Raw genomic sequence first — 19,563 nt, forward strand, 5'->3', positions numbered from 1 at the left:
CTTTGCTACACACTCAGCCGCAGGCCTTGACGAGTGTCGATGCAAAGTGCCTGGTGCTGGAGTATTGATCCTAAGGTACGCTGCAAATTCTCGCGTCGGTATTAGCTCTGGCGTTGAGCGTGTAATACCCGCTTCTTGGTTGATGAGGTTGGCGGAAATGTGATGGCAAGATGATAGCGAGGACTGCTCTCGTCGTTATAATCGCTGGAGGCTGCGTTGAAGTTAGGCTTGTCACAGACGCTTCCGACACAAATCTTCTTTTCTACCGTCTTCTCTACGCTCAAGCTCCTACATTCGTACATGTCAATGACATACTGCCCTCCTCAGTTCTAATTCATCTGTGAGGTCCATCACTCCAACAGAAGACGGTAATTTTTGACGCTCACATTCGAAGCGACAGTTTTATCGTTGAGGCTGTGGATGTTTTTTGTTTGGTGGGCAAAGACCAACAACGTAGAGTAAGCTATGGTGCGTTCAATCTGGGAGTGTCAGGTAAACTATGGCTGCAGCTCTGTAAATGGATATTATACAGGTGTCCGCTGAATCTGCAACTGCCATCGGCTATCTACCGCAATTTTAGGTGTGCGGGGAGTCTGCTCAGTGCGCAAGATTTGCCACAGCTGTCAGGTGAGACGTACTGAATTAGTAAGATCATTGCGGGAGAAAATGAAACGTCTCTGCGGGAGAACATCGAGTTGCTAGATCGGTACTTAGAAAATGAAAGGCCCACAATGAACGGTATTGTATCTTAGATCAGGGCATCATTGCGTGCATCAAGAGTCACTTCACGCGCGCATTAAAGGTCGAGGATAGCATTGATCGGTATATAGTAGGGCTGGGAGAGATCTCAATCTACACAGCCTTAAGTTGGGCGTCACAGGCTTGGAATGCTGTAACTCCGGCCACTATCAGGAACTGCTGAATGCATTCTGGCGTCGTATCTAGCGCAACTCGGCTTATGTCGATCCACGTAACATTAAAAATGCAGTACATTAGCGTCTATAAAAGCAGTACATTAACGTCTATGCGCAACCTATTGCGAATGTTGCTTATCGCAGTTTTGGTCATTTGCAGATTCAGCGGGGACACCTGTATTACATTCCATTAAAACGGGAAAAATATATAATTACAACCGTAGTCATGAGTAGAGAAGATAAGAAACTCGATAAATGTGGCTTTAGAGTGCACCCTGAGCGCGACCGCGGTCAATCTCTCACGATTCATACATTGCCAATATTTCTCGATCAAAATGCGACTCAGCTTCAAAAGAAAGTGCAACGATTTGGGTATAGAATATATATGGCTCCGACATCATCGGCGGGGTAATGGTAACCCTGAGGTTTAGATTGCGTAATACAGTTTTACGGGCAAAACAACCAAGCCGCATTTACAAACAGCATTTCGCGGCAGGTTAGTGTCTAGTGAAATTTACAAACATGTTGGCGAATTACACAACGTGTACATGTACGTGATCAGTCATACGACACCACGCTAACTCACGTGACGTGGTCATTCATAGACAGAACACGCAAATACTAGTAGTAATTGTTATCAAATGGATCGGAATGTCCCCGGCTTCGTAGCCACGACTTACAGCAGCTGTAGGAAGGACAGCCAACCAGTGAGAGGGACAACAGCTGTAGAGAAGATCAGAGACTTTGCGATTTGCCGTGGGGCTTGTACCTTAAGGACTGGTCGAACTGTATTCAGACGACCGACAGCGTAGGTCACAAGTTTGCTTTTCTCACGATGAAAAGGACAATGTTTTGAACTGGATGGATTTAGAAAAAGAATTACATTATCAATGCATAGGCTATGGGACACAGCAATATACGTTGATTCTGACCGGGTCAGGAGGGCTACCTCATTTCGAATCAACTGGCTTGACCAATCAACAACTTCCTCAAGACACAAGAAGTGCCTCAAGGATGCGCGTCAGCTTCTTCCTGCTACTGGTATCAGTGTACAATCGTCTCCAGCACCACCTGCCTTGTCGGCGCTGAGAAGGAAAGCGTCTGGATCCACCGTTCTGAAATATCGACAAGGGCGCCCATGGGGGAAAAGATGGTTCGCTATCTCAGGGCTAACAAAATGTAAGAAGGTGACGGTGAGAAGAAGGGAAGAGCAGGGCGTCTTCTTTCCCAATCGGCTGAAGGCGATTATTTCGGAATCAAGTCATCGACACTTAACCGTGGTCAGATGGCGAAACAAAGCTGTCCGATACAGAGACCAGAGCCTGCAGAAGGTAGCGAGTGAGATTGCTGATACCAGTTCCACGGCGAGCTGAGGGAAGAGCCTCCAGAAGGCTGTCAGTTACGTCGCCAAGGAGCAAACTGACTCAAATGACGTGAAGAGCATCGAAAGCTGTAGGTGAGGTTGCGAAGAAACCTTGGAATTGAGTGAAATTTTAAAGTCTCGGCTGGTTGGTTGGCTTTCCTCGCAGTCGTTGGCTGGATTCAACGGTTGCCTACATAAACCGCGACGAGATCTATGGTAATTAGCTTCAATCCATAATCAAATATAGCCCTCGGTTAACTGCACAATATACTGAACCCCTTTCGTCTCGGTCAATTTTCGACAACGTTGCGATTCCGGCGGTCTTCAATATCATTCTTGTGCTCCTTGATGGTCCAGGCCCATCGCAGCCAAGAATAAAGAAAATTTGAGTAGTTTAAACGATGCCTAACGTATAAGCGTTTTAAAGTTCACTTTTACCTAAAATTGTGCAAAAGTAAAGTTACTTTCGACAATAACGTTTCGACAATAGTGAGACTTCACTAATTTGGGGATTGCTGAATTTGTTCCGAGTTAATTACATCCATGGTGTGTTTAAACTTTAGGTAACAAGGAGAAGCGACAATGCTCTCAGTTCGAACGCATGCCAATGAATTAACGGCGAAATGGGCTGGATAACCTAACTTAACCACAACGCTGGTTATCAAAATTTGGTTTCGAAAATTTGGAACCCGAAGGCATCCACAATTCGCCAAATAGTTGTATTAATTAACTATAGAAACGTAGCACCGCAGCAGCTCATAATTGCGCACTACATCGTTTTAGTTCAGAACGCGGTTCTGGGCATCTGAGGTTATTTCTTCCCTCCTCCTCGTCATTCTCCGAATTTGTTGCGTTGGAGAGAAGCGATGAAGCGGAAGTGGTTTGAACTGTTAGGCGATGATGGCTGGGCGTTGTCGTCGGTGATCTCTATGCTTATCCGTGGATACTGAAGATGTTGATACTAACCGAAGGCAGTGAAGACAGAGTGTCGAACGCTCTCTCAAACATTGCTTGCGGCCGACTTCCGAGTCTTCGCGAACGGTGTGACATTGGATTCGCGGGCTTCGTTGGTTGAGATCGATGATAAAGACGCTCATTATTGGTTGTGCCGAAGCAGCGTCAGTGGATATTACCATCGATATATGGCGAGTCGACTGGAGTATCGCACCTAAACCGTGCCCTCGACTCCTCGTTAAAGATGAGATCGACTGATTGAATTGCCGCCGTCTTACGTCGGTGGTACCGGAACTGGTCGTCCTGATCAGGCGCTGATCTCTCTCGACCAACTCTGGTGAAGCGATGGAATGAGATGAACAGATTGCTCAATCAAAGTATGCGCGTCTTTGGGTTGTCGGCCTACATGGAACAGGGAAAGTCGTGCGCAGCGCTCGCCTTCGCTTGGTCGCTTAATCGGTGCACTGGTACGTGATTTGGATTCATCGCTCGCAAGATGACAAGCATTTCAATTGCGTTTTGACTTCCAGGGTGACAAGAAGCGGTTGCGTTGAAGGAGGAGCGATATAGCGCGACCTGGCAGCAATCTTGGATGCGACATGGCAGCAGTAGTGGTGATTAGAAGTCGTTAGTTGATCTAAAGTGACTACAATATACCACCAAAACAAAATCTTGGATGCGACGTCACAGACAAGGAAAACGATTGCATTCCTGGACGGGTACGTCAATTCATCTGCAGCTGCAGGAGGCAGCTCATCTTAAGTGGCTATGTTGGCATCAATAAGATAAATCAAGCATCGACTAGTGTGTGTTTGTCGATGGTTTCATTCGGAAAAGATTATCGTCAGATCTTTTACCTTCCGATTCCGACGAACGTGGATGAGGAGCTCCGGGACTCTCTGACATGGAAGATGTGGAGATGTCAATGGAGAATTACACAATCTGGAGGAGGTACAAGCGGCGAATTTCATGCGCCACTTGGGTGATGGGTCGATCCGCTTCATCAAGTACATACACAGATGCTTTCTAAGCTGACGTCATGATGCTTGCTGATTACAAGAGGTCCTGAACGACTGACCGCAACGTAGCCCAATACCATGTTTCCACCATATCAACACAATCTGATAAAATACGGAAGCAAGGGAAGAACCAAGTTGTTGCAAAGAGAAGTACTTTGTGGCCGGTGGAGCGCTAGACTCATGTTTGAAGTTACGACAGCGACAGCGATTTAAATTACTCGACAAAGCACTCGTGGAAGCGCAAACATTGAAACTTACAGCTAGGGCTTTGTTGTCGATTCGTCATCTGGTGCTGTCAGCCGTTTTACTTGCACGGCACGACAGCCCCCATTGGTACGACCTTACGTTTGATTGGTGAGCGAGAACGTCGTGCGTCATTCTGCAACGGTCATGGGTCGCGTCTAGCCCAGATTTCGCGAGGGCTTGCAACGTGAATCTATCCACGGATAGTTTTATCCTGGATGCTTGGGTTTTTGCGCAGCTTAACCATAATGGCCCGACGTGGATCATGCATGTGGAATCGACATTACAACGTCATAACTGGGAGAGATCAAACATCGTCTTGTTGATCAGATAAAGGTATTCAATTGGTATTTGATTGGATGGTCGAAGTGATGGCTCCAGTCGTGGAACCAAGGCGGATACGACGCTGCTTTTATCGACGAAACAGTACAACTGGTCAATTTGTTCAAATTGACGCGTGCCGAGTGCCATATCTTCGATGAAATACTTCATCGACCACTTGAACAGACTCGTCGCTGTCGATCTGAACCAATTTGCTTCTGGTTGAGCTGTGTTTTGTCGTCCCTATGGCCTGGCTGGAAACGTTCAGGTTACCCGTGAGGTGGGAAGACTTTATGATCGTTATTGGAAGTTACTTCGTCACCATCGCGAGCTACTTGGAGTAAAACATTCAAAGCCTGCAGTGCAAACGTCATGGTCATCAGGTTGGTTATTGAGACTACCAACCACCATCCGGTCGAAGGATCACAAGTTAGCTAGAAGCGCAAGACGACAAGTATGTGCTTCTTTTACGATATCATCCGAACGCAGCAAGAATAGCATTTATCGAGCCTTGCGCTGAGAAAAGCTCTTTCAGGTAATTAGTTGGTATCAACATACGCCCCGTTAGGATGTCCTCAAAACAAATTGCCGAAATTGCAATATTTCCTGAATGCGAAATCAATAGAGTTTGGGCGTTTTGGATTTCTAGTCTTCTCGCTGCAAAGTCGACACGGAAGTTGCACGTGCCATTGCTAACGCAGTCCTACCGTCGAAATCCGCTACTTTTGTGTAGTAGAGGATTCAGCCCGCTTCTCATTTTCGTGCTCGACAGAAAAAACGTATTCAAATTGCACCGATGGAGTTCGTTCACGAGGAATCGTTACTTCGAGAATTAATACAATATATTATGCAGGCTCGTACCTACAGAATCGTTTATAAAACAACTTCAATGACGTTGGTTTAGCCTTCCTTGTCGGGAATCCCCATATTCTTGAGCATTGAGGGATTGTCCTTTATCCCTGATTTGCAGCTGGTACCTGCAACCACCAAGTCCAAATGTACTCGAAGACGTATCCTGCTCTAACCCGAGGCCAGCCGTTCAGCCCGCAACAACTACCTGCACGTTGTGGTCCCTACGATCACCGCCGGCACGCTAATTGCTGACGACGCGTTCATTCGCTTCGCTATGGAGAACGCATAACGCGCGAGACCTTGTCGGAAATCGAACCGGGGGTGTAACGCAAAGCGAAGTTTTGCTACAATGATTCGTGAACACGCGATAATGGTGGAACATACCGAGCCAGAATACCCGAAAGCGATCCACGCCGACCGTCATGTCCTGAGCCGAAGATGAAATAATACTGCGGATAGGACGCATGTCCTATTCTGACAAAATAAAAAAATAGCTGAACGCCATGCATTGTTCCTTCCTAACTAACCTCCTTCATTTAATGCGACCTGGGCTGTCTTAGTCCGACAGACAAATCAGTTCTTCAACAGACTTACATGTAGACGTGCCAATTATGCAATCCTGTGGCATTTCAAAACTATAAAGCTGAAGTTTATCGAGCAATAGTGTCACGACTGTGCTAGCTTATCGACGGAATTATCTACCTTTTCACAACAGACGACGGAATGTGCTCGCTTGGGGATCTGTTCGTAGCAAAGCCTGCTCTAAAACTGTGAATAAACTTCTCGCTGAATAAGTTGAGTACCTTGCAACCGCTGGATCAAGGCGCGCTCTGCCTCCTCATTTCTTGCACTTTCTTACGGTGCTCGGATCTGTCGCTCCTCCGCAATAGCTTTCTTCATCAACCGTAATGCTGCCCTCCTCGTCCACTTGCTGCCGATCCAGCAGCTTCTTCTTTAGAGCATCTTCTTGCCTTCGAATTGCCTGCCGCTTAGCCCGAGCGCTCAACCTGCAACAATTGCAGTCGCTCGCGCTCTGCCTTCAACCGCTTGCTCTCTGTCTTCACCTGTTCGACATCTTGATACTTCTTCGAGATAACCTGGATCGCTGCATGCTTTTTCTTGACCGACTCCTTTTTAGGCTGTGCTGCTTCTTTTTATTGCCAAACCGAGGACTGCCGTTCCAGCTCGACTGCGTGCATCGACTTCTCTTCTTGCCGCTGCATGCTGGCTAAACGCATCTCGAGTATTTCCTGCGCGCGGTCCTTCGTCTGCGCGATCCATGCCTTTGATTCTTCGTGCTGCTTGAATCATTTGGCAAATATTGTCAAAAAGTGGGTCTCAACTCAACCCAGCAGATCGTATAGCCTCACCTGAAGCAGGATATTCCGGTTCTGGAGTAGCGAGATCACACTCAGCTTGCTTCCCGCTTGGACTACAATATACACGTACGCACTATCGTCAGAGTGCTTCACTCGACGTCAAGATAGAAGCAAAGCGAATGTATCAACGCTGCACCTCGAGCAGCCGGCTTCGAATGATAGGTATACTAGCGGCGCTTTTGGCCCTCGATTTCTGCGCTCCTGTCGGTCCGCCCTTGGATTTATCCCCGCAACTAGTTTCCCCAAATCCCCAGTACCGCTTCTTTCGGGATCGACTCCTCTCGAGTCTCGAGCAGCAAGCGCACAAGCTGGTGTGCTCGCGCCTTTCTCGGCAGCCGCTCCAACTGCCGCACCAGCGCCTCCACGACCCACTCTACCAACACAAAGAACGTTGCGTCAGTGTCACCAAACCGTCACCACTCCTTTCTACCTCTCTCTCAACGTACTCGTCGCCCGGAGCCTCTTGAACGCGCTGAAGCACCCCGCGACGGACTGCAGCGCCCACGTCTCGGCGTCTTCGCCCTCGGGGCCAGGAACCTCGCCGCCTGCCTCTGCTGGTCCTCCTCGTCGCTCATACAGCGCGCAATCTCCTCGCCTCTGCGGCGTCCATGGTCCCCATCGCCCCAACGGCCTCCAGCTCCCAATATGTGTCACAAATGTAGCCATCTCCCACGAAGGGGCGCGAACGCGCTCATCTCCCCAAAATAAGTCGCTTGTGTGTCGTACACAACCTCTTCCCATTGGCGGAAAATCAATTTCAGCCAATCCGCGCCGAAAGCTTCCGGCCAGCCATTCAGCCGTTGAGCTCCGCTATGTCGGCAGTTGACGCGACCGCCATTGACCAGCATGGGCGCGCGCAAGGGCGGAGGAGGCAAGAAGAAGAGCGGCCGCAAGCGCAAGGCCAACGTCTGGGACGACGCCGAGCCCAAGGCCAAGCGCGGCGCTGGACACGAGCCCACGCCGCGCCCCAAGGGCTCCAGGGCTCCATGATGGGCCAGTGGAAGGCGCAGAAGATCGCGCAGCGCTCCAAGGAGCGCCAGTTCGTCGCCTCCGTGGACGACAAGAAGCGCTGGCAGCGCGAGCAATACCACGACACGTGGGAGCGGACAGCCAATGCCATTTACAAGGACGAAAGCGACGAGGAGGCAGCAGAGGAGCGAGCAGAGGAGCAGGAGGCTGCCATGACCAGTGACAGCGATAGTGACAGTGACGGGGACGACGCACTGGGCGGCAAGAAGAAGAACTCGCTGTTTGACGAGTTCGTGAACACGTTTAAGCCGGCGGAGGTTGAAGAGGAAGGTGAAGAGGAGGAGGAGGAGGAGGAGGAGTATGAGGAGGTGCTGGTGGATGAGAATAGAGAGGAGATCGAGGAGGAAGATGATGGAGAAGAAGAGAAGGAGGAGGAGGCGGTGGAGGCGGAACAGGATGGCGAGGAGCAGGAAGATGAAGAGCAGGTAGCTGCGATGGAGAAGGACGATGAAGAGCTAGTGGAGAATGAGGAGGAGAAGGAAGAACAGGAGGACCCCTACCGCCGACGATACTTGCTGAGCTCGTTCGCGGAGCAGGACGCACGCAAGTTTGACGCGCAGGCCCGCAAGTTCGCGAAGGTGAGGCTCCCGGAATTGGAGGAGGACGTGGCGTACGATGTGACGTACCGGAGTGGAGTGGGCGCGGACGTGAGTGGCGTGACTGGAGTTGCGACGACACCGGAGCAAGCGCAGAGTAAGAAGGCGTACGTGCGCTCGAGGCTGCTCGCGTCGTGGAAGCAGCGCGGACTGGATGCAGACACAGCGTATGGGCTCGTTGGAGCGCACGCTGTCGCAGCAGATGTCGGCGTACACGGACGTCTTCTTCGCTGGCCAGACGTACGAGAATACGGCGACGCTGCGTCAGCTTAGTGCGATGCACGTGCTGAACCACGTGCTGAAGGCGCGCGATACCGTTACGCGCAACAACGAGCGCATCAAGAAGCGACTCCGGCAAGGCGGAGAACCAGGATGACGAGGAGGAGAAGGAGTACCGCGACCAAGGTTTCTGCCGTGCGAGCGTGCTCGTCTTGCTGCCCCTGCGCAGTTCCGCTATGGCTTTCGTGAAGCAGCTACTGGAGCTTCTGCCGGCGACGGTGGACACGTTCCACAACAAGGACCGATTCTTCAGCGAGTTTGGCAGTGCGAAGGACGACGACGACGACGAAGATGACGACGCCTCCAATGACGATGGCAAGAAGGAGTGGCAGCGCGTGTTTGACGAGGGCAACAACGACGATTGCTTCCAGTTGGGCTTGTCGTTCTCCCGCAAGGCAGTGCGATTTTACAGCGAGTATCACCACGCGGATATTATCATCGCGTCGCCTCTTGGGCTCCGTCAGCAGCTTGGCGATGAAGTCGCTCTGCTTGACGAAGCCGAGTCCAGCGACGACGTGAAGCTGTCGAGTGATTTTTTGTCGACTATTGAGGTTTGCATTGTCGACTCGGCCAGTCTTATGGCCATGCAGAACCTGGAGCACTTGCGAACTGTGCTGCGTGCCACGAATCTGCAGCCCAAGGAAGCTCCCCACGCAGACTTTGCTCGTGTGCGCGAGTGGAACTTGGCTTTCTTGGCTTCGTACTTTCGACAGACTGTCGTGTTTGCTCATGGTGTGGAACCTACGCTCAACGCGCTGGTGACCAAGACATGCAGAAACATTTCTGGAGTTGTTAAGTTCGTGCGTCGCTACGACGCTGCTGATGGTTCGGCGTCGATCTCGCGCGTGGTGCCGCAGGTGAAGCAGATCTTCCAGCGCGTGGACCTAGACCACTCTGGGCGCCTCACCGCGAAGGACGAGGTGGAGCTGCGCTTTGCGTACTTCAAGAAGCACGTGTTCGAGCCCCTGCTGGACCATCCTCGGAAGCACGTGCTGATCTTTATCCCTCATACTTCGACTACGTGCGCGTGCGCAACCTATTCAACGACACAATGAACAAGAAGCTTGATCCGCAGTGTGCAGTGTTGCGAGTACACGACGAGCAAACAGGTGTCTCGTGCGCGTACGTCCTTCTTCCACGGCCACTGCCACGTGATGCTGTACACAGAGCGTTTCCACTTCTACCACCAGTACCAGATCCGCGGCGTACACCAGCTCATCTGGTACGGACTGCCCGTGATGGGAGACTTCTACGCAGAGATGATGAACATGCTGCCGAGCAGTGACACGGCAGGTCACAACGACGACGGATTCGCTGACAGCACGGACGGCAAGTCTTCGATCGCGCTGTTCACGCGTCTGGATCTCTTGCGAATGCAGCGAATCGTGGGCAACAAGCGCGCAGAGCGGATGTGTCAGCCCAAGGCTGCGAAACCCACATTCCTCTTCTGTTAGAGTCATGTACACAGAACTATACAGCAATCAAAGGACGTTTACTACATCAATGTAATGGTTCTTATTACATAGGCTTAAGTTCTCCGATGCAATGCGGTCGGGTACGGATCAGCCTCGGCTGATCTAGTAAGCATACGGACCAGGTCCTGAAAATACAATATAAATCAACTGAAGCTGATCAAGGAAAATAGATAGTGTTTGACCTACTTCGTGGTGAAGAAATAAATAACTAAAGCATGCTACAATACAAAACTCTCAATACACACTATTGTCTAGTTGTCCTAAAGCAAGCATCCATAGTATTAAATAGCAACAAGCTGATTGCAAGCCAAAGTCAAGCCTTGACGCAGTTTCTATTGTAAAATGTTTTCAAGCCCAACTGTACCCATGTGGTTATTTGAGGCACTCACGCAGAGGACGGTGGTCGTACACGCCACCCACGAGTGCGGCAGATGCAGGGCACGGATCCTATTGCCGATTCTTCATGTATGGGCTACTTTTGTCGAAGCCAATCGAAGCGAAAAGTGAAGTCGACACCTGCAAATTCGTGGCATGTTAGTTAAAACTTGATGACACTTGGAGGCAGGGGATACGCTACAAACCTAGATGCACGAGTTGATACTCCAGAGTAAAAGCATGAGCGAAAATAGCGAAGCTTGTACTGTGAGAAATTGTCTCCAAAACAAACGCAAGCTGACGCAGTGGTGAGAATGCAAACTTGTGCCGCAAGAACAACTCGATTAGCACGAGCGAACCCACTTCCAGAATCGCAAATACGACCAGGTTGGTCACGGCGCTCGTGTCCCATTTACCGGCGCTGCAAGGATAATATTCCACATTTGGCAATTGCTGGAGCACAGATTTGTATATCACGTACACGAACGGCACGATACATTCGATGTACTCAACCAGCATGAAATATTCGCAGTGAAAGAGGAGCTGTAAACCGCGCCGAACAAATTGACCGGAATGACTGTCCCCACGAAGACTCTTGTCACCCGCTGATGCTCTTTACGAACAGTACCGTGCATTGATGTACAGGTATCAGGCACAATTCGAGTGGTCCGAAACATCCAGCGTGGCTCTCCAACAAAAGTTGTCCTTTCAGTGGCTGGCTGGGGGTTTGATCCGAACTTGCCCGATGCTTCCAGCTCTTTCAAGTTGATATATGTCTGCTGGGAGATAAGATGAGGAGGACTCGCCCACAGCCGCACATGTTTCAGCGATGTCACACTGGGATCACGAACTGTTTCCACGATCATGGTCACCAGCTCTACAGAGTCCGATTTATCAGACAACCGGTCAGACTTGGTGACAGAAAATTCATTATGGCGTCGGGCTTGAATCGTCTGGAGTACAATGCTTTCCTCTGAAGAAAGTCCGTGAAACTTGTGCATCAGATTCACAATATCGATTACAATCACCAGAGTGGTCAGATAAAAGCTCCTGAAGTGGACAAGCACACAGAGATGAAAAGCGATCCGAAAAATCGACTGAAAACGCCACTAACTCCGGCATGAAGTCTTCCACCTGACGAGACATCCGCACTGCAAATATCTTCGCTCCAAATTTCCAGATCGGTAGCACGAGAACTACTACTCCTCGATAAGCCGGCGGCAGCAGATCGTACAAGCCTTTGCAGAAGGGAATACCCCAGTGACTATCAAGTTAATGAGGACGGTGTCTTGAAAATCTTTGTGGCGTTGGTGAAGGATCGAGCCTTTGTAGAGAAGGCTGGGCCATAAATGAGTCGCGTCAGCAATGGAATGTAAATACCGATCGTGAAAACCCCAAACTGCCACATGAAAGGAATTGGGAACCCCACAATCGCTGCTTCGGCGATGTAAGTCCCCAGCTGCACAACGGAAACAGCCACTGTCAGGCTGAGCTGTTGACAGAGTGAGACGTTGTGCCCCGGGACATAGAGATCAATTTGCCAAGATCCAACTCCGAAGATTACGAACGTCACCAAGACATGCCGGATCCAGAACATCCAGTTCGCCTCCCACCCTTCCGATGGAGAAGTGAGTGGTAGACACTCTAGTAACACAGCTGCAAGCACTGCTGGCACGGGAGTAAGGAGACAAACCAGGAAAACTCTGGTGAACGAGGTGGTTTGGGAATACTCGTGCAGGAGTTCCAGCCGTTCAATGGAGTAGGACCCCTGGTGTCCAACTTGGATATGGCTCCACTTCTTTTCGATATAACTCCACAGCGCGGTTCGGCGTCGAGATTCCGGGATTGAGGCAATGCTGGGACGTTTAGCTTCCTTTGGGTTGGGCACGGCGGTCATTGCGAGGTGTCGTTGGTGAATGAGAAAATGTATCGCTGTAGTATTTGAACAACTCCAACTCACGGGGCTTAAAACACACCCTACCAATTGAGAGTATGACAACGCGTTGGGTTTGTTTTTAGCCAACTCCGTCCCACAGAACCCAATATTCTGGCGACGTTAGAATATAGTTTCTGCGATACGAACTGCGTTCACCTGTTTGAAGTTGAGAAATAAAGGATGCAATCATCGAACCCACTACAGGATAGATATCCAAGTCTTTGGCTAACAATGGTTCTGTGCGAATCAAAATTGGATAGTGTCATGTACAACACTATACAACATCTCATATATACCGTCAAAATTGTCGTTATTGCCTGAAGCTGTGCCGGCTCGCCTCCGGTCGCTAACAGCAATACGAACTTGATCGCATGTTCTCCAGAATCAGGGATGGGAAGTGTTGAATTAATAGTTATTACTCCTCTGCCTGCGCTACCAGATTATTGTATCCCTTTCTCATCGGTCACTATCGAAGCATGGAGTGCCCGTATCGCAATGAAACTTCAACTACCCGACACTTCCAAACGGAACACAATTTGATCACTTACTTGGAGTGCCCGTATCGCAATGAAACTTCAACTACCCGACACTTCCAAACGGAACACAATTTGATCACTTACTAGTTTTGCACGGCTTGATGCTAGTGATCATTTGCGAATACTCGATGCAGGTTGAGTACAGCTGGTGCGTGGTGCCGTCTAAATTCCTAAACTTCATCAAATTCATGTAACCCGGAACGTGTTCGACTAATTACCGCAGAGGACGTATTTCAGATATGAAGTGGGGAACGACCGAAGTGACCAACCTGCTCGTAATGTTATGTGCTTCTCTGGAAGTTGGTTCCTCTTGTCCACGATGTTGCTGCTGGAACTTCCATTTTCGCCACTCTATCAAATCGCGTTCGTGTTGAAGACGGCAGTTTTGAAGCCAACTCGCACACTAAGGCCCGTAGACTGCCTCTCTCCTCACCATTCAGGTATGATTTTGAGCTGACGCACTCCCCAATGTGCCGGTGTTGATTTCACACTTCTTCGCGCCTTGACAGTGAGCTTCGCTATTTCTGGGCAGACTACAATCTGGTTAGTAAAATATTTTTAACGTTATTTACTCCACCTGTTCCTCAGCGCTCTGTAACACCAGGTGCTGGGAGAGCTTCAGGACAACGATTCAAGGCAAGAGTTGGTCACAACTTAAACGAAATTGACCGGTACAAAGGGGATGCAAACTACACGATTTCAAGTATTTCCGGAACTTTGATGATGTTGCGTAGGTACTTACGGAATTAGTACACTGCTAATGGCCGTTGCTCGAGTGACTGCCACTACGTTCCCGTAAGAAGAATTTGGTCTGGTGCTACTGCATTAGTTGAGCTATAGTGCTTTTCGAACAAGCAAGTCGATTCTTAGTGACCAAGATCCCAGATCGTTGCGATTGGACGCTAAAATGATCTCAGCGAATTGTCGTACTCTACTCTAACTTCAATGGAACGTATTTTAAGCTTCGCGCGTTCGCGTTGGTCAAGTACTACAGCAATACATTTACTCATTAATCAGCAACAACCAGCAAAGAATGACAAGTTTGCCCGACAGAAAGACACATAGGCGTTCCAGCGCCGCCTCAATCCCGAAACCTCGACAGCGACCATCGCTATGGAATCGTGTGAAGAAGAAAATGGGTGAAATTGAAGTTGGTCACCAGGGATCCTACTCGATCGAGCGGCTGGAACTTCTGCACGAATACTGTCAAACGACCTCATTCGCTAGAGTTTTGCTGGTTTGTATCCTGACTCCCATGCCACCACTGCTATTGGCTGTGTTATTAGAGTGCCTGCCGCTGAGTCCTCCGTCAGAAGGGTGGGAGGCGAACTGGGTGTTCTGGATCCGACAAGGCCTGGTGACACTCGTAATCTTTACAGTTGGGAATCGACAGATAGATCTCTATGTCCCAGGGCACAGCATTTCACTATGTCAGCAACTCAGCTTGGCTTTCACGACGTTGGCTGTTCAAATGGCAACTTACATCGCTGAAGCGGTCGTTGTGGGGTTCCCCGTTCCGTTCATGTGGCAATTTGGAGTTATTACGATTGGAATTTACGTGCAAATACTGACGCGACTCATTTATGGCCCAGCCCTCTATGAGAAAGGTTCAATCCTTCACCAGCAGAACAAACAATTTCAGGATACCATCGTCATGAACTTGATAGTTACCGGCGTATACCCATTCTGCAGAGTTTTGTATGACCTTTTGCCCCAAGCATACCAAGGCGTTGTGATTATATTGCTCTCCTTCTGGAAGTTTGGAGCGAAGCGGTTTGCAGTGCGCATGACTCGCCCAGTGGAAGATTTCATGCCGGAGCTGGTGGCGTTTTCAGTTGAGTTCTTCGGATCGCTCTTCATCTCGGTGTATGGCGAACTCGGGGTCCTTTTACCTGACCGCAATGGTCATCGCAGTAGATATCGTGCATTTACTTGTGAAGTTCCGCGAGATTTCTACTCACGAAACTACCATACTCCGCATGCTAGAAGTTCGACGCCATACCGACTCGGGAACGAAGTCGATTTGGTTGTCTAAGACCGCTGACCCTGGGGACCTGGTCACGATGATTGTTACTGTGATTCGCAATCCTAGAACGTTTCACATGGAGTCGTTGAACGGAATACGACTGTGGGCAAGTCCTCCACACCTCACCTCCGAGCAGGTCTACAGCCACTTGCAAGCACTTGAAGCATCTGGCAGGTTTGGTCCGAGTAATTCGTCCATCAACCCAAGATCGACTTTTGCAATCGCGTCACGCCATCGCTTGATGCCCTGGGTGTTTCGACGCACTTCGGTTGTACCGATCCATATCACTCCTACACCGATGTATGGACTTATTACAAACAGAACGCCAGCCCCGGCAGTGTGCGGCAGGGTAGCCAGCCTGATCGCTTGGTTCTGCACGGCGTACAGCTCCTTTTCCACTGCGAGTACCTCATGCTGGTTGAGTACATTGAATGCGTGGTGCCGTTCGTGTACCTCGCCTACAAATCGGCGCTCGAGCAATTGCTGAACATAGTGTACTACCCTTGCGGCCCTGGCAAATGGGGCACCAGTGCCATAACTAACCTGCTGGTGTTTGCTGTTCTAGAAGTCGGGTCTCTTGTCCTAGTCGAGGTGTTCTTACGACGCAAGTTTGCATTCTCGCCACTGCATCAGCTTGCGTTTGTTTTGGAGACACAATTTCTCACGATTCAAGCGTCGCTGTTTTCGCTCATGCTTTTACGCTTCAGTACCAGCTCGAGCATTTAGGTTCGTACTCCCTCCTTGCCGTCGAACATGGTCAAATTTTCAGTAACGTGTGTTTATGTTGCTGCAGGTGTCGATTTCACTTTTCGGTTCGATTGGCTACGACGTTGATAGTGGTTGGTACTCTACGTGAAGGTCGTGGTTGAATAACATGAATTACGTAAGTAAAATAGAATTCAATACTTATTTCCATCTGTACTGCAAGTGATGACTGTCTGGCTTCACGAGAAGAACCAGATCTTTAGGAATTGCCAATACGGTGTGTATCGTTCATCATCGTTTTGGTTGGGGTGGCCGAAAAGTAAGATGGCCACCGCGCGTGTTACTGCAAAAAAGAAAAAAAAATTAAGCTACGAATCCCCACCACATTATTTAACGAGATAGAAATACATTGTTTACTCTCCGTTTCGAGTAAGCGCCTCGTTCTTCGTACGTTAGTCTGCCATTCAGTTATCCGGGAAAATAGTGTGCACCTATTCGCTTAGCCTAGCTAGCAGTGCCTTGGTACGTTCTTCGCGTTTTGTTCATCTACCACTACTACTGTAGTAGTTTCTTTTTCATAGCGAATCTCATGCATGGGTTAGCTTTGTCGAAGCCATTCGAAGTGAAAAGTGAAGTCGACACCTGCAAATTCGTGGCATGTTAGTTAAAACTTGATGGCGCTTGGAGGCAGGGGATACGCTACAAACCTAGATGCTCGAGTTGATACTCCAGAGTAAAAGTATGATTGGAAGTAGCGATGCCTGCACTGTGAGAAATTGTCTCTCCAAAACAAACGCAAGCTGATGCAGTGGTGAGAATGCGAACTTGCGCCGCAAGAACAACTCGACTAACACGAGCGAGCCCACTTCCAGAATCGCAAAGGCGACCACGTTGGTCACTGCGCTCGTGTCCCATTCACCGGCGCTACAAGGAAAATATTCCACATTTGGCAATTGCTGGAGTCCAGATTTGTAAATCAAGTACACGAACGGCACGGCACATGCAATGTACTCAACGAGCATGAGATACTCGCAGTAAAAGAGGAGCTGTAAACCGTGTCGAACCAATTGTCCAACTTCATTGTCATCTCGAAGACTGTTATTCGTTGCTTACGCTCCCTTGCTAGCAAGACGGTGCGTCGATGTAGGTACGATTTGTGGCACAATTGAAGTCGGATGAAACATGAAGCGTGGCTCTCCAGCAAAGTCGTTCTTCCAGTGGCAGACTGATCCTTTGGCCCAACTTTGCCTGATGCCTCTAGTTTGTTTAGGTGTATGTACAACTGCTTGGAGATTAGGTGAGGAGGGCTTGCCCATAATCGTACACATTTCAGAGATGTCACGCTGGGATCGCGAATCACGTCCACGATCATGGACACCAGTCCTTCAGAAACCACTTTATCAGATGCTCGTAATGACTTGATTTTAGAGCACTGGTTACGATGTCGGTCTTGAATTACGCAGAATATAATGGTTTCGTTTGAGGAAAGCCAGTGAAATTTGTGCATCAGATTCACAATATCGATTACAATCACCAGAGTGGTCAGATAAAAAGCTCCTGAAGTGGACAAGCACACAGAGATGAAAAGCGATCCGAAGAAATCAACTGAAAACGCCACTAACTCCGGCATGAAGTCTTCCACCTGACGAGACATCCGCACTGCAAATATCTTCGCTCCAAATTTCCAGATCGGTAGCACGAGAACTACTACTCCTCGATAAGCCGGCGGCAGCAGATCGTACAAGCCTTTGCAGAAGGGGAATACCCCAGTGACTATCAAGTTAATGAGGACGGTGTCTTGAAAATCTTTGTGGCGTTGGTGAAGGATCGAGCCTTTTGTAGAGAAGGCTGGGCCATAAATGAGTCGAGTCAGCAATGGAATGTAAATACCGATCGTGAAAACCCCAAACTGCCACATGAAAGGAATTGGGAACCCCACAATCGCTGCTTCGGCGATGTAAGTCGCTAGCTGCACAACGGAAACAGCCACTGTCAGGCTGAGCTGTTGACAGAGTGAGACATTATGCCCCGGGACAAAGAGATCAATTTGCCAAGATCCAACTCCGAAGATTACGAACGTCACCAAGACATGCCGGATCCAGAACATCCAGTTCGCCTCCCACCCGTCCGATGGAGATGTCAGTGGCAGACATTCTAGCAACACAGCTGAAAGCACTGCTGGCACGGGCGTAAGTAGACAAACCAGGAAAACTCTGGTGAACGAGGTGGTTTGGGAATACTCGTGCAGGAGCTCCAGCCGTTCAATGGAGTAGGATCCCTGGTGTCCAACTTGAATATGGCTCCAGTGCATTTCGATACGACTCCATAGCGATGTTCGGCGTCGAGATTCCGGTATTGGGGCATCGCTACCGCGTCTAGCTTCCGTTGGGTTGGACACGCCGGCCATTATGAGCTATTGTTGATTAATGACCTAGTGTATCGCACTTGACCACGCGGTAAGTTTAAAATACCTTACGTGTGTTCCGCAATACTAGTTTTGCTCAGAAACATAAAACTCGGTGCCCACAACAACTCCGACAGATTGCATCAGCTCATTTTAGATCGCTAAACACAGGCTTGCCCCAAGCGAGAGGCTATTTTTCTTTGACATCGACGCAAAATAGCGCGGTGTATTTTGAGGAATGGGCTCCAATTCATGCTAGTAAAGAGCACGCACTGTTCCAGATTCTCCGATCCGTTTATATAAAACTATCAAAGGCGCAGCAGTCAGGGTCTTACGCCTCTAAGCCTGTACCTATAAAGTTTGATGCGTCTACTCAATGGTATTAATGTGACGAGCACGATATGGCGTGGGTTGCGCCCTCGTTCATGTGGGGATGTGTAAGGACTTCGCCGCATGGACGCAGCTGACGTATCCATGTTGGCGTGGTTGCAGCAGCTTTGCCACTCAAGAACTCGTGGTTGCAGTTCGTCGACAAGCAGAGCCCAAGATGCAGTTCAATGGGCATCTGTCGTAGAGTCCGCTGTAGTTGCAGTTGCAACTGCAACCACAGCAGTAAGGGTAGCAAGGGTGTAGCTCGTAGCGTAGTAAAGGGGACGTGTGCGAGCAAGTCTAATCTGAATCTCACTTTTGCATTTACCAAGCAACCAGCAAGCACATCTCGCAAGCGCGACACGGCACAAAGTTAACTTTAGTCCTTGTGGACCGCTCAAGTATGCCGAACTCGACCCAGTATGAAAGCGATGGCGACGTCATCATGTCGGCCGCTCACCAGCCTGTGTTCGAGTTCCTCCACGCCCCCAAGTTGATGGGCTGGAGCCAAGATGCACTAGTCACGTGGAAGAAGCAACGGGAGCAGTATGAAGAGTGCATACGCCAACGCTGCGTCGAGAGTGGCGAGCGTCCTGAGGTGGCGATGCGGCCAATCAAGATGGCCTTCGAGGCCCGCTCGAAACACTCTGGCTGTACGAGCTGCAAAAGCCCGTCGATGATGTGACTGACGACATGCTACACGCTTTGATCAACCAGCACGTGCAGAGTGCGAAGAACGCCCAAGTACCTGACTTGGACGCCTTTTCAAGAGGAATTTGAACGTCGAC

At 49.6% G+C, this 19,563-nt stretch overlaps 4 protein-coding genes across 4 annotated transcripts; 3 read left to right on the forward strand and 1 right to left on the reverse strand.

Moving 5' to 3' along the window:
- Nucleotides 1-7,278: 7,278 nt before the first annotated feature.
- Nucleotides 7,279-7,624, reverse strand: IUM83_18665 (GTP-binding protein GEM; the record flags this gene model as incomplete). The annotated part of the gene is made up of 2 exons (XM_067943675.1): nucleotides 7,279-7,418; nucleotides 7,492-7,624. 2 exons carry the CDS (start codon nucleotides 7,622-7,624, stop codon nucleotides 7,279-7,281), a joined length of 273 nt encoding a protein of 90 aa, XP_067780102.1.
- Nucleotides 7,625-8,031: 407 nt separating this feature from the next.
- On the forward strand, nucleotides 8,032-9,046 carry IUM83_18666 (Digestive organ expansion factor; the record flags this gene model as incomplete). Its single annotated transcript, XM_067943676.1, has 2 exons — nucleotides 8,032-8,721; nucleotides 8,831-9,046. The coding sequence occupies 2 exons, from the start codon at nucleotides 8,032-8,034 to the stop codon at nucleotides 9,044-9,046; spliced, it is 906 nt and encodes a 301-aa protein (XP_067780092.1).
- Nucleotides 9,047-9,125: 79 nt separating this feature from the next.
- Nucleotides 9,126-10,403, forward strand: IUM83_18667 (Digestive organ expansion factor; the record flags this gene model as incomplete). The annotated part of the gene is made up of 2 exons (XM_067943677.1): nucleotides 9,126-9,938; nucleotides 10,032-10,403. 2 exons carry the CDS (start codon nucleotides 9,126-9,128, stop codon nucleotides 10,401-10,403), a joined length of 1,185 nt encoding a protein of 394 aa, XP_067780091.1.
- An 8,775-nt stretch (nucleotides 10,404-19,178) lies between these two features.
- IUM83_18668 (uncharacterized protein) lies at nucleotides 19,179-19,527 on the forward strand (the record flags this gene model as incomplete). Its single annotated transcript, XM_067943678.1, has 2 exons — nucleotides 19,179-19,428; nucleotides 19,493-19,527. 2 exons carry the CDS (start codon nucleotides 19,179-19,181, stop codon nucleotides 19,525-19,527), a joined length of 285 nt encoding a protein of 94 aa, XP_067780104.1.
- Nucleotides 19,528-19,563: the final 36 nt, after the last annotated feature.

Source organism: Phytophthora cinnamomi (genome assembly GCF_018691715.1).
Source record: "Phytophthora cinnamomi strain GKB4 chromosome Unknown Contig129, whole genome shotgun sequence".
Taxonomy (NCBI): domain Eukaryota; phylum Oomycota; class Peronosporomycetes; order Peronosporales; family Peronosporaceae; genus Phytophthora; species Phytophthora cinnamomi.